Here is a 14,723-nt window from a genome sequence, read left to right as displayed (position 1 = left end):
TCATAAGTTCCAGTGGGCATATTTTCTGTTCACTCTAAGAGCACGTCACCCCCCTCGAGGGATTGTTTGGTGTTAACTCTTGGTTTTTGCAGAACTTTTCTGATAGGATAGATCCCAAAGGCAGAGCCAGTAGTGGTTTGTCATTCTGGCAAGCCGTGCTCTGGCGTGGGAACATGGAGAATGGATGTTTTTAAAGCCAGCTCTTCACAAAGCAGGTGTCATGCCCACCCTTGGAAGTGAGCTATCATCAATGTTTAGTGTCTCACAGAGGTTGGTCTGGTGCTGCCGCTGGATCAGTGTTTTGCATCTATGAGAAGAGTGTTCTGTACACTGAACCAAAGTGTATTTTCTAAGATGCATGTCCACGGGAGTGGGTGCTAGATGCTGTCTACAGATTCTGGAATCTAAGCACATAGAGAGTTAGAAGCCACAGTTCTTCTGAGCATTACATGCTCTAGAATCTTGAGTTCTGTGTTGCAAAAGCAAGAGAATTCATAACCTCATTAATGTCTAGCTAATACACCTTGGGTTTTTTGTCTTGAGTTTTCCTGGTTCACATTTTATTCATAGATCATGAGACTGTATTTATTGAACTGTCACTTTACATATTTTTTTCTTTGAAACAGATTTTTTTCTCTTTAGCATCTTCTCTTTTTTTTTTTAATGTGCAGATAATGAACACGTATATATGGAGTTGTCACAAAAGCTTTATAAGTATTGTCCAAAAGAATGGAAAAAAGAGGCCAGCAAGGTACGACAATACGAAGTCACTTGGGTGAGATTACATTTATGCGCAAAATTCTTTTTATTCTTGAAAGCTGTTTATTGTAGCTGTCTCATTAGGAAAAGTCTTAAGCGACTTCTCCAGTGGAGAATGAGGAAAGGAAATGAATTCTAGGTGCTGAAATGTCTTGTGGCTCGGGTGTGAATACCTGACAGTGTAAACTACCTATTGGTAGTAATGTTTCCATAATCTTGGGGTATTGTCTGGGGTGAAAAGCATGAGAAAGTATTTGCTTTTCTCCTGTGACAGTGTTGTCAAAACTTGCCGGAGTCTTTAGTAATTTTAAATTTGCCTTCTTAGAGTTCTTGCATTCGGGTCTTTGTTGTTTTGCTGTGCTGGCGTCTTTATGTAGTAAACATCAGTTCCATCTGAGCGAGGGAGCAGGCACAGGGGGGCTGTGTGGTTTCCCCATCATCCTGGTGAGTCAGGAATGAAATCGCACTTCTAATCCAGATTCTCCCGTAGCAGTGTAGGGTTCTGGGCTGCACTGGAAGGCGGACTTCAAAGCCAGCCTCAGAGTAAAACACTCCAACGTTTAAGTAAACAAGCAGCATATTAGAATGTGGCATGTGGAATGCTGAGGGAACAAGAGAGCACTTGTAATAGGGAGCAAATGGTCACCACAGGGGACAGAGCTGGGCCAGAAGCCGGATCTCAGCTAGAAATTTCCATGGCGTTTATTTTTATCTTCCCTTATGTTCCCATTGGCATCACCACGGAAGAGAATCCAAAGAGGGAGGGTGCCCTGTTTCGCCTTGTAACTTTCTGGTTGGACGTGGACCTGGTGTCTGCATGGGACAACAGTGCCTGCTACAAGCTCCACATTCCAAGCATATAAAACCTCTCTGTGCGGGGGAATGTGCTTTGCTAGCGATACCAGAGTGATTGCCTTTGAGGCCCACAGTGGAGATAACTACACACAGCTCACTGCCCATGTCTCCGTCTTAGGGCATCGACCAGTTCGGGCCTCCCATGATCATCCATTTCCGGGTGCAGTACTATGTGGAGAATGGAAAACTGATCAGGTATGAAGACGAAGCACTCGTGAGCCTGGGCCTTGGTCTCCTCTACAGCATGTTTCCCTGACACACACCGGACACATCATGGTGTTCTTTGCTTTCTTCTCCCGCTGGAATGTAAAGTCTACAACAGCAGCAGTCTGTTCGTTCGTCTGTTCGCTTGCTTGTCTTTGCACATCTGTGTATTCTCGGTGCCTAAACACAGGGTACTTTGGTTGCCAAACAAGTGTTTGTGGGCTAAGTAAATCATAGACTAAAGGTGACAATGTTAATGTCACTGGCTCACATTTCCACTCACAGTCCCCAAGAAGGAACTGTCACCATTGTAAAAAAAGACTCGTTAAATATGAGTCTGTTCTTGTTTGTTTGTTTGTTTTGGTTGTTTGGGGGTGTTTGTTTGTTTATTTGTTTTGAGATACGGTTTTTCTGAATAGCCCTGGCTGTCCTAGAACTCACTATGTAGACCAGGTTGGCCTCAAACTCACAGAAATCCACCTGCTTCTGCTTCCTGAGTGCTGGGATTAAAGGCATGTGCCACCACTGCCTGGCAATTATATTGTTTTCCAGGCGGGACAGGGCCTCAAACTCTCAAGCCACTGAGTTTTAGGGGTCTGCTTGGTTTTCACTTGAGGTCTTGTTTGCACTCTTAGCCAGTGGTTCAGAAGCTAAGAGCAAACCTTGAGGCGCTTCCTGTGGAATTCGAGGGTACACTCTGAGGGGAGTGGAACAGGGTTCTTCTTCTCAGAGGTGGATGTGTGATCTGCACCATGATGTGAGTCAGGATTAACTGGTTCTGAATCTCTTTCTTTGGTGTGGGATTCAATGTTAGAGAACGTGAAGAGATCACATATTTGGCTGACAGAAACCACAAGAAATAAGAACTTGTTTTCCTTTACCTTGAAGGATGCTGGGACAATGTAATGTGAAAAATTAGCACTTAATTTTTTTCTATTATTATCAGCTGCAAAGGAAGAGTAAGAAGTACTAATACCCAGACTATTTCTAGAGGCTAAAGACCTCACTAGTTTGCCTGTTGTGTGATGTGCTCACCCACTTTACCTGGTTATATGGAATGCCCTGCAAGGAAGGAAAATATAGTACTTGACCACTAATAAACCCCACAGGGCTAACGAATGTTAACCCTTTACTTCTGTGTGCCCCTACCCCCACTATTAACCCCAAAGATGGGAGGAGAAAGACCACAGACCCAAATCATCCTGACCAAATTAATTAAAGCAAGCTTTTTTATCTGTCTGCACGGACTGCCTTCCCTAAGTCGGAGTTCAAGGGGTCAGCATTGGATGTGAGGAAGACAAGGCTTCTATAGCTCAGGGTAGGGGGTTTCCAAATGGGGGATTTGTAGGCAAAATAGGCAGGGTTACAGGAGCAGGACATAAGCATAGCAAGTGAGTCCTGGCGGCCACCTGAAACAATAACACAGTTGTCATGACAACAGGTAGTCATAGCGAGGTAAGTCATAGGTGGCCCTGCAACCTTTTGAAACAAAGGGAGGAGAGTAAGTTGGTTATAAACAACTTTTTAGAACAAAGACATGATCGCCTTTCCCGGAACAGGCAGCACAGAACCATTTGTAGTTAAGGTTACAGGTAGGGTATAGCCCACCCCATCTCTGAGAAATAGAGGTTTAATCATAAACAGGAATAAACCTAGTTTGTCCTTACTAGAAGATGGAGACAGGCTGGGTTCTCACCACCCGACAGCATGTAGTCAGTGTCATAAAAGGCAACACTAAAAGGTGCCTGTCTGTGGGGAAGGAATGCCATAGATGCTTTCTTTCTAAGCTCTTTGTTCTTAGCCTTGGTCTTAGTTAAAACAGACCATTATGCTCTGTTACCTGCCGATGAGCCGTGACCTCAGGAAAACAGTCTGAAGTAGGGAGAGCAGTGACCTCGCTGAGAGCATGCATGTCTGCAAAGCTATCCAGGAACATTTCTGTAGAGCTGACTAGATGTCCTGTGACCCACCCACCCCTGCCACCACTACAGCCAGCGCTTTATACTCATCTCAGCCGAGACTGAGTTTATTTCTGGCTGGAGTGGATTACAGAGTGTGCGCCGTTGGTATTTCCTCTTGGGGGAAGCATCATGGTTGTCATGATGTGCCTGGGAAAACACTCTGTAAGACGGCATCCTCTTCCTGTAACACAGGGCAGGTGTAAGGGAAGCTCTGGTCCATTCTTCCTCAGCCACAGAAGAGTAACAAACCACTAGTGCGTGGTGTTCGCCGACAAGCATTCTAAAGAGCTGTAGAGCCTTTGGAACAATCCAAAGAGCATCAGTCAGGCTTTTCCCATCGAGTGGTGTGCACAGCGTTGATGTGCAGGGGAAGAATAAACATTGAGCAGACTGCCAGTGCCCAGCTTCCAGCATGGCCACTCTGTGTTCTGTGACGTACTTGCCTTACTGGAGTGGAATTCCTCAGACTTCCCTTTCTTGAACAAATCAAAGGCTGTGGGCCTTAGAGTGGGGGCCTTCTGACTCCTGAAGCCTCCTGAGGTGGTGATCTGGTCCCAGCTTGGGCCTTCCTCCCTTGGTGACGTGGGTACGGGGAAGAGAAGCCAAGGACGTCTGCCAGCAGATGCAGAGTGAAATTTGGGTTCTGTTGACATGTTTGTGCCATTCCCCCGGAACACGACGTCTGTTTTCCTGTCTTCTAGTGACCGCATAGCGCGGTATTATTACTACTGGCACCTGAGGAAACAAGTCCTGCACTCTCGGTGCGTGCTCAGAGAGGAGGCCTACTTCCTGCTGGCGGCCTTCGCGCTGCAGGCTGATCTTGGGAACTTCAAAAGGAATAAGCACCGTGAAAAGTACTTTGAGCCCGAGGCTTACTTCCCGGCATGGGTAGGTACTGTCTGGATTCCCTGCCCACCCATTCAGGTGCACCACCTTCTTTGAGAGATGAACCTGCCGGTTCTGGGGACAGTGAAACTGCTCACGATGCCCACGTACAGGAGCTTGGCACACTGCAGGTCTTTCCCAGTCTGCTCATAGCTGAGGAGGCTCACCGGCCAGCCTAGATGCCGGGGACCGCAAGTGTCCACAGCCCCCTGTTGGATGTGCGTGGTGGTGGCACTCAGGATCCTCCTGCTGACATGCATTTTTCCCCTTTGAGGAAAAAATGGTGGCTTCTCAAGAGATGAGGTCATTCACAGTTTTAATGGGCCGAGAAAAGAAATCTAAATCAACTTTTGGCTCTACCCTCTGTGTCCTTCCCTGCCAGGCGAGGAGCCACCCTCTTCTGTTGGTGAGAAGATAGATGTAGGTCAGCAGGCTCCCTAGCCTGTTGGGTTGCTGTTCTTCCCGCAGGCCACCCTGGCCCTCTCTTCCGAGTCCTCTGCTCTGGCTCTAGCTCACTCTCCCGCAATAGATAGTGTTCACAGAACAGTGGGTCACCTGCATCTGCAAAGCAGAGCCACCTGGCTTGCTTCCTGTCTCGGGAAAGCTTGAAAAAGGTAAAGATAGGCCAAGTGTTTTTTTATTTTTCCAGCTTCTTCCTTCCCGTGTGTATACCTTGGTCCACCTCCGCCTACCCGCTTCCGCTCAGCCATGCACATTGGTTGATTTAGCAGACACTTTTCTCTCTTTCTGCTGAGTTTTTCTGTTGCACATGGCACTTGGCCATTTACACCAGGGAGATTTCATCCTGACCACTGCTTTTCATGACTACCATCACAATATGCAGGTGACCCCTCAATATGTTTCCACAGTACTGTTACATAGCCGTGCAGTCCTAAGTACTGCAAACTCAGAGCACCCCATCATGCTCCTTTCCCCAACTCCACAGAAGTAGCCGACCTCCATATTTCTGGTATAGAGTGCTGGACATTGCCATTGGCCCGGTTGCCCCGAACCTGGCTGGCATCACGTGGACTCTGCTTGGTGTTCGGCTTCTTCCGTGTCCCACCCAGCAGCAGCAGCATCCTCTGACATCACCTGCCACCATGTTTAGTCCTGAATCTTCTTGTTACTGTTACTTCCCGTCCATGTCTATTGCATCCGCTCCCTTTATCAGTCCCTCCATTTGAGTCCCAAATCTCAGCACACCGGGTGGCGCTATCCTTGCTTCTGTGTTCCCCAGCTTGCACCTGAGAGAATCGAGCCTGCAGCAACTCCCCAGTTCCCTGTGGTGGGAAGTCCCGGCTCCCAAATGTCAAAACTCCAGGATCTGGCTCCCACTGCCCCTCCAGCTCTTCTTAGCTGCTTGTCCTGCACCTTAAACTATGTGTTCTAGTGTCACCCAGCCAGTGACTGACCTGAATGTGTGCCTGGCATCACCCAGCCAGTGACTGACCTGTATGTCGGCATCATTACTGTGATGTTTCATACCTTGGGCCTCTTCTTTTTTTTTTTTTTTTTTTTTTTTGTTTGTTTGTTTGCTTGCTTGACTGGTTGGCTGGTGGTTTTGTGTTTTGTGACAGGCTTTCACTGTGTGACCTGGCTTTCCTGGACCTCTCCATGTAAACCGGGCTGGTTTGGCACCCACTGAAATCCTCCTGCCTCTTCCTCCTGAGTGCTGGCGTTAAAAACCTGTCCACACAGCACCACACCCAGCAGTGGCCTCTCTTCTACTTCCTTTAGCATGTGAAGCCACTCCCCTCATTTCAGGCGCCTGACTCCTGACCCTTGAAAGTCGGCTCCTGCGGGGCGGGTGTTCCTGCCGAGGTGTCCAGCAGTGTGCCTCGCGTTCCTGCTCTGTATACAAGAAGTTTCTATACAATAAGTGTCATCATCCACCTGCCTCTGCCTCCCGAGTGCTGGGGTTAAAGGTGTGCCAAATATAATTCTTTATGAGATATTCAAAGTGAGACGCAAACACCATATCTGAAAAGCCACGTTAAAGCTAGAAACTCAGGAGTATTTTCACTCCTGTTTGAAGTCCTTCCTTTTGCTCTCATTGCCACCACCTTTCCATGTGAAATCAGGTAGGGCGTTCTCTGCATCTGTTAGCCTGCAGCTGCTGGGTCCTGTGTGCCTTTGACACCATCGGAATCTGAGCCTCAACAAATCACAATGAACACTGAGTTGAAACAGTTTCCTCACGCATTTTTAAGTAGAGTTCCTGGCCTTTTGTGTGAAAATCAAAAGTGTTCCAAAGAACCCTGCCTGCTCCTTTACTTTCCCCAGACGCATGTTTACAGTCTCGTGTTCCGTGTGTGTGTGTGTGTGTGTGTGTGTGTGAGAGAGAGAGAGAGAGAGAGAGAGAGAGAGAGAGAGAGAGAAGAGTGACCATGGGAGTGAGCGGGAGCCAGAGCCTGCAGATGTTCTGACGTAGGCATTTTTTATGGTACCCACCGTTTTGGGAGTATAATCCATGAAGTGTATGAAGTTACACCAGATTGCATGGGATTTTTTTCCCCACTTTGGTGATTGTTAAAACAAAGAGAAACTGTTTTTCCCATTGGGATTTTTCTTCTACCAAATGGACTTATAGCTCATAATGTTAGCCAGTTCCACCCAGTAGCATAACAAGACAGTGGAAAGGGGATAAAATTAGAGTTTTCTAATGGAAACCAGCCAGTTTAATGTGGCCTGTTTTAGCTTCTCATCCTTCTGTCGTTTGTGGGGGCCGGTGTTCCAACAGGTTGTTTCCAAGAGGGGGAAGGAGTACATCCTGAAGCACATTCCGAACATGCACAAAGACCAGTTTGCACTGACAGCCTCCGAGGCGCATCTGAAATACATCAAAGAGGCCGTCCGACTGGACGACGTTGCCATCCATTACTACAGGCTGTACAAGGTAGGAGTCTGAGGCCCCGCCCCTGGGATGAGCTCGCCTGAGCACTGCACAGCTGTAGAAAGAGCTTCTCTTGGCTTGCCCTTGGCTTCCACAGGTCAGACCAGAGGCCATCTTGATCCAGCCTAGAAGCAAGATGGAGGATGCCTTAAATGTTTGTAACAGTACCGTAGATTGTGACTGTAGATCGTGAATCTGCCTCTTTGGTGCTTAATCTGTAGTTGTTTTTAATGCCCTTTGTTTATATTATTTATTACTTTATATGCATTAATGTTTAGCTGGCATGTAAGTCTGTGGGAGGGTGTTGGGTCCTGAAGTTACACAGTTGTGAGCTGCCGTGTGGGTGCTGGTGTGATGGTAAAAATAAAACAGCCCCGTTCCCCGAGGGGCAGCAGTGGGCGGCAGGCCATGAGGGACAGTGGGTCCCAGGCAGGGAGCCGCAAGGCGGGTGAGAGTTCGAGAAGTTGCAGCAGCTGAGAGACAGACGGATAGGCACACCGTGCAGAGAAAGTGGGTATTTATTTAGTGGGTTATGGAGGGAAAGGGGAAGGGGGGGGGAGGAGAAGAGAAGCCACCTCTTTGGGAGAAAGATGGAAAGGGAAGGAGCTCAGTCTGGAAGCTGAAGGAAGATCAGCTTGCCTCAGTGGACAGGGGGGTGGGAGTAGGCCGAGCTTGTCTCTTAAAGGACAGGACAGATCATTACAGTTGGGAGTTGAACCCAAGACCTCCAAAAGAGGAGTCTCGGTGCTCTTAACCACTGAGCCATCTCTGCAGTCCCTATTCCGTAGGTTTTTTTTTTTTTTTTTTGCTTTGAAGAGTAACCCTTGCAACCCACTTAGTGGATATGATTTAGCCTTCATTCGCCTCCGTTGAGGTCCTTTAAATGTCCCCACAGCAGCCAGTGCAGACAGAGCACAGTATTCCTCATTGTTTCGTTCAGTCCCCCACCCCTCTGCAAGAAGTGTGTGCTCATTTTATAGGCCAGGTAACTTGAGGCTTAAGGAAGTTAAATAATTCACTAAGGCTGCAAAACCAAGCGGCAGACTGGATTCAGCGGGCTCCTCGATGACAGTGTGTGTAAGTCAAGCACTGCCGCACTCGGGTGCCTTAGTCTCCTTTGCAGCCCTGTATCCCTAGCCCTGTTTTTCTCTCCTGATATGGACCACACAGTCACAGAGCATTGGGGGGAGGAGTGCTCTGCTGTGCACACACTCATGCCGGGCTTCAGCATCTTCTTGCCTTCCCTCCCTGCCCCCCACTCATCTTCCCTATCCTTACAAGTGCTATTCTTTGACTGGAACTGGATTCTAAGTACTCAAGTTGTTTTTATAAGCCCAATGGGATGAAGCTGTTAAAATATGATCAGTAGGTCTTAACTGTGAGGTTGAACACAGTTTGGCTCTTTACTGTGTGACCCTAGGCAAGCATTTAACATCTCTGTGCTGCAGATGTCCCATGACTTAAAGGATCACTAGAACATACCTACCCCTTAGGACTGCAGTCTAAAAGAATTGATGAGATGAGAGAACCATGCTTAAAACAATGTCTGTCACATGTCAGGCATGATGTTCAGCAAGCTATTTCATTGATATGTTTGCTGTCCCTATCACATCCTTTGTGATGAGATCAGTATAACTGAACCATTGTGTGTGTGCACACACGGAGGAAGGCGTTTGGTCGTATTGCTGGGTAGTCTTCCCAGCTGCTTGCAGACCTCAGCACAATCCCCCTCCTTTGCTCTGGCTCTCAGAGTTAACACCTCACTGTCCTAGCGAGGCCCATAGAGTTAGTTCCCTACGATCTAAGTTCCTAAAGGACTGACTTGCTTTTCCTAAGAGGTATCTTTGTGACACCCCACTTTACATGAGACAATTCCAGTAAGTGGCATCTGGGACAATCTGTTCATATTTTGAAGTGCATTAGAGATACAAATGATACGTTGGACAGACTGTGGTCTTGGAATGAGGTATCAGTTAGAGGCCCTGGGGATCCTGGGCAGCTGTGCTGGTCACGGGCCATCTGTTGAGTGAGAGTTGACTCTATTGCCTGTGAGGCCATGCAGTAACGGGCTTGAAATAGCAAGGTGGGCACCTGTGACATTAGCAAGTGTTTAGAAATTGACCATTGCTTTTTGTCTTATTGGCTGGGGAAATTTGCTAGTTTAAAGAAGCTTGATAAGAAATTAGTCTTTCAGTAAAATTGATATATACAACTTAATCTTTTGAGGATGCGTGGGGGCAGTTTGCTTAGTATATGGTTCTACGTTGTGTAGAAAATGCCTTGCCTGCTTTAAAAAGAGACTCACCAGAGCTGTAACTGAAGAGGGTGAAGGAGATACTGCTACCTGATAGACACCTCCCGTCTGGAAAGTTCAAATGGCAGCCATTAAATCTGCTTCATCAGGGGTCACTTATGAAGAGAGAAGGCAGAACGGGGAGCATTCCTAAGGTTTGGTGCCTGTTTTCTCGGTGCACTCCTCAGGCACACACACAGTATTGCTTTGGACCCAATCTTATTTCAGAAGCACGGGCACAGCCTGGGGAGGGAAACCGACCTGAGGTTGTGTGCTGATGGAGCAGGCCCTGTTGAACCTGACCCTGCAGGTGCCTTTCTTGACATAAAAATTGATTAGCTAGGAAGAAGTAATCCAACCTAGTAACAGGTCAGTTTTTTCTATTTCAGGCAAGAACATAATTTCTAATACTTCTTCCTGTGTGTTCCTGAGAAAACTGGCCTTAAGCTTGATAAAGATCTAGGGGCTGAGGAGATGGCTTAGTTGTTTAGAGTACTTGCTGCTCTTTCAGAGGACCTGGATTAGATGCGCACCACCCACATAGTGGCTCACAAGCATCCGTAACGTCAGTTCCAGGCATCCAACACCCTCTTTCACTTCTGCCAGCCCACAGCACATGCGCACACACGGGCAAAATACCCATACATGTAAAATAAATCTAAAAATATTTTTAAACTTGAAGATTTGATAATATTCATTATTGTTTTTGAGATAACTTGTAAAGACAATATTAGTAACTTTTAAAGCTTCATGGCTTACTCATTACATATAAGTCCTTAAAGATTTGCCCAATCTGAGCACATTTTTAAATTGTAGTATTGTTTTTCTTACAGTTAAAATGGCTTCAGTTTTACAGTTTCTATACATACACACATAATAGCAGAGTGTGCACCGGCACGTACCTGCAGGTGAACAATATAAATCTTGTGTGGGCGAGCCGTGTTTGGTTGCTTGTCTCTCCTTTTGGCTTCAGGGAGGGGGAGCTGGGAGAGTTACCCGATCTGAAACCTGTAAACCTCTGAACTCCATCTTATACATAGCTAGACCCCTGAATCAATAGTGTGGCATCCAACAGTAAGTGAGCATAGAGTGGAAGGAGACAGTCATCAAAAGTGGGAAGGCAGCAGGAAACGCCTTGCTGTCCAAGTTCTTCGTGACATTAGTATTTAGAATAGTCTCAGAAGGGGACGCTGCATATACAGTGCTGAACACTAAGACCTGGAAACCTAAGGAGTCGGAAATAAGAGAATAATTGGTTTAATAAGTACTCAAAATTTTAAGTCTTGCAGGAAACCAAGGATGTGAACGATTTGAGCAGTTATTTTAAGAAAACAAAAAACCTAATTCTGAAAAGTATCTATTTGTTTCTTCATTACTCAGTTGTTTATTATACAAGGAAAAACGGTTTTTCATAAAATTTTGTTCCCCCAGGATAAAAGGGAAGTTGAAGCTTCACTGGCCCTGGGGTTGACCATGCGGGGAATACAGATTTTTCAGGTTTGTAAAGGGGAGGGGGAGGAGTATCAAATGGTGGCGAGCAGGTCTTACTACAGGGAATGCTTTGCCAACCTGCCAGGTTCAGCCCTCATCTCCAGTGTGCTGGCACAGAGATGGGTGGTGTAAGTCATGGATGGAGCGGCTCCACCCCCCTTAAGAAAAAATGCAGGGCGGAAGACGGGCCCAGTCTCCAGAGCCTCACTATCCAAACTTTGCTCCTCGGGTCTTCCCGATGATTCCGTGTCTTTTACAGTTTTCTGATACACGATGTCCCATAGTCTCCCTTCCGCTGGTGGGAGCTTTAGCTTTATATCAGGAACTACTGGGAGGAAGTAGCTCTCTTCGAAGAAGATAAAAAGATGTCTTATCTTTGATCCAGGAAAATATCTGGAAGTCTCATTCCCTTGGTTGGGTTGCCCAGTCTCTGAGTCTTTTGGACTTCCTATTTAAATTCGGGGATAAGACCAAAGGGGAGATTGCCAAGGACCAGTGACTGCAGTCCACAGGAGCCCCGGTCTGCCTTTCTCCACACAGGGTTGAGAACTCTTTCAGGTTTTCATTACTGAATCCTTGTTTACTATGAGATGAGTCAGCAACATTAGGATGTTTGTCCTTTCCTCTTAACTCCTCATGTGCCGACATTCTTTTCCCACAGAATCTAGAAGAAGAGAAGCAATTGCTGTACGATTTCCCCTGGACAAATGTCGGGAAGTTGGTATTTGTGGTAAGTATAAAGTAACTAAGAAAAAGCGGTGGAAAGGGGAAAAAGAAGAATGGTTGTTTTTGAGAATCTGAGGGTCATTTTGAAAAATATTGTGTCCAAGAGCAAAAGTCGTCAGGTTTTTTTAAAATAGGGTCAGGAATGGTTGGTTGTTTTCTTTTCTTTTCAATCTAAGCTAAATGGGTGAAATGGCTCCGCATTGAGGGCTCGCAGCCAAATTTAACAACCTGAGTTGACTCCCTGGGATCCACCAGGTGGAAGGAGAGGGCCTGACCCTACAGGCTGTCCTCTCACCGACCCCAGAAACACTCAGTGGCTTGTGCCCCTCACAACATACACAAAATAAGTGTTTAAGCAGTTTTTCAAAAGTAAAAAAGCTGAGAGCAATTTGCTTTCTCAGGTATTCTCATAACCAAAGTTATTTATGTCAGAAGCAAATTAGAACCAAAGAATTTCATCTGTGAGTCCAGTTCCTGCCACACCACCGTGAGTAACTGGACTGCAGAAGGAAGTGAAGGAGAAAATAGAAGTTAGTCCGCCACGTGGAATTGTATTTCAAACTCCACAGTAGAGGAGTTGTCGGCACGTGGAGTAAATGGCTCAGTGTGTAGACTGACGGTTGGCCTACGAGGTTCAAAATGCAACGAAAACTGACAAAGGTGTTTCCATGAATGCCAGACCCTGTAACCTTTGCCGTTTCCAGTGGTCTGCCATAAGCAATGGGGGAGCAGTAAGGACTGACATGGGGTCTATGAGAACAAAGTCTCAACTCTTCATGGTGACCCTCTCTACCAGCCATGTTCACTGTGTGATAGCATTCCAAGAATTACAAGAATTACCGTCATGTGTGTCTATATGGAGGTCACAAATATCCATAATCCTCCTGAGTTCTGGAGCAATCAAGAAAAGTAGACCAGAAAACGTTGTAAAAGATGTGTAGACACGCATTCCTTTCTACCGACAAGAAGGCCTATGCAGACAGAGGGCCATCTTACCTGGTTGGAGCGGAACCCTGGCCTGCGCAGCTCTGCCAGTCAGGCCTGACTCTGCATTGCCTTAATTCCTTGAGCACCGACTTCTCTGGCCTCACTCACGCTAAGTAGAGCTTGCTCTGCCCCCTCCTCGCTGTGCTCTCATGGTCCGGCCCTTTTTAAGTCTCTTTAGGGTTCTCTGACCATGACCCCTGGAACTCCCACCACACCACCCTTACATAGGGTCTTGTTGAAGGTGGCAGGTTTCTCAGCCTCGTTTCCCTTCCTGGGAGGTTTATCAATTGGCATGGACACCAGGAGTCCATTTCCCAAGTCTCCCAGCCCTGCCTACATGTGACCTTTAACAAGAGACTCAGTTTCTCTCCACCTTGGTGTTCCTTTCAAATAGTGATAGTCTGCTCTTCTACCAAGTGGCAGACTTCTTGTGAGGGCTAGATGAATCAATGCATGTTTAATGCTTACTAAATTCAGTTATTGACGTCCCAACATTGTGGCCCAATAAATCCAAGAGTCAATGCTTTAAAAACATAAACGCCATCTGTATGTGAGTTTCGGTCCCCTGTTCCTTTGCTTCAGCTCCACCCCCTTTCATGTGCTACATTAAGGTGTTGGGATTGTATTTGGAGGGATCTCTTGTGCTGGGCCCGACCCGTCCCACCGTGAGGGCTTCCCAGAAACCCTGGATAGAACCCACCTGAGTTTGGTATTTTCTGACAGCTCTGAAGGAGAAAAAAACAATAACTTGTCCCTCAGAATGGTCAGTTCAGCTTCACACATCTGTGAGAATCTTAGTTTTACAGTGTAGGGGACGGGCTGGAGAGATGGTTCAGCGGTTGAGAGCACTGACGGCTCTTCCATAGTCCTAGGTTCAATTCCCAGCTCACAACTGTCTGTAACTCCAAGATCTGACACCCTCACACAGACATACATGAAGACAAAACACCAATACACATAAAATAAAAATAAATAAACTGTCTTAAATAAATAAAAAGCTTAGGGGACTTTGGCTGTTGGGGGGAGTTTTCTACCATAATTTGATTTGCGCTTTTTCTCCACAGGGCAAGAAGTTTGAGATTTTGCCCGACGGCCTTCCCTCGGCCAGGAAGCTGGTCTACTACACAGGGTGTCCCACACGCTCCCGGCATCTACTGCAGCTGCTGAGCAATAGCCACCGCCTCTACATGAACCTGCAGCCGGTCCTGCGCCACCTCCGCAAGCTGGAGGAGAACGAAGGTGGGACGGGTGGGGTAGCGATGTGGGTCCCACATGGGGAAAGCAAAGAATGCCTTGGCCCAGATCGCCTCCTGCTCTCCCTGCCAGGACCGGGGACTAGGACTTCAGAGCTCAGTTCCATTCCGGTCTCAGCCCAGGAGGCCTATTTAGAGTTTCTAGCCCCAACCTGAAAAGCTTGGAGAGGGCTAGGATGGAACCTTCTGCATCAGAGTCTGACTGCACCAGGCCATGGCCTTGCTGTCTACAGGAAGCCGCAGTTCCTCCTAATGTGGTGCTTTCCTTAGGTCCAAGTGTCAGTGAAGATAGATCACAGCTTCTCTGACTGACAGCAGGGAGACCCTCAAGGTGACCGACCCTATAATAATAAAAGTGGGGGAGGCTTTTTCCAGCCAAGGAGTTTGCCCACAGCAGCATGGTGGTTTCGTGG

General features: G+C 47.0%; 1 protein-coding gene across 2 annotated transcripts in view; it reads left to right on the top strand.

Annotated features, from left to right (window-relative positions):
- The window catches only part of Frmd6 (FERM domain containing 6), a 71,676-nt gene that overhangs the window by 44,394 nt on the left and 12,559 nt on the right, over window positions 1-14,723 (top strand). Inside the window, exons 4-10 of one of the 2 annotated variants that reach the window (XM_057782694.1) lie at window positions 672-751; window positions 1,733-1,809; window positions 4,481-4,667; window positions 7,408-7,563; window positions 11,285-11,350; window positions 12,006-12,074; window positions 14,122-14,296. In XM_057782694.1, coding sequence (XP_057638677.1) covers window positions 672-751; window positions 1,733-1,809; window positions 4,481-4,667; window positions 7,408-7,563; window positions 11,285-11,350; window positions 12,006-12,074; window positions 14,122-14,296 — 810 coding nt within the window. Of the gene's footprint in view, window positions 1-671; window positions 776-1,732; window positions 1,810-4,480; window positions 4,668-7,407; window positions 7,564-11,284; window positions 11,351-12,005; window positions 12,075-14,121; window positions 14,297-14,723 lie in introns of both variants that reach the window. The other variant, XM_057782693.1, reaches the window with a different exon arrangement.

This window comes from Chionomys nivalis, chromosome 10, assembly GCF_950005125.1.
Source record: "Chionomys nivalis chromosome 10, mChiNiv1.1, whole genome shotgun sequence".
Classification (NCBI taxonomy): domain Eukaryota; kingdom Metazoa; phylum Chordata; class Mammalia; order Rodentia; family Cricetidae; genus Chionomys; species Chionomys nivalis.
This window is presented reverse-complemented; position numbering and strand designations above follow the sequence as displayed.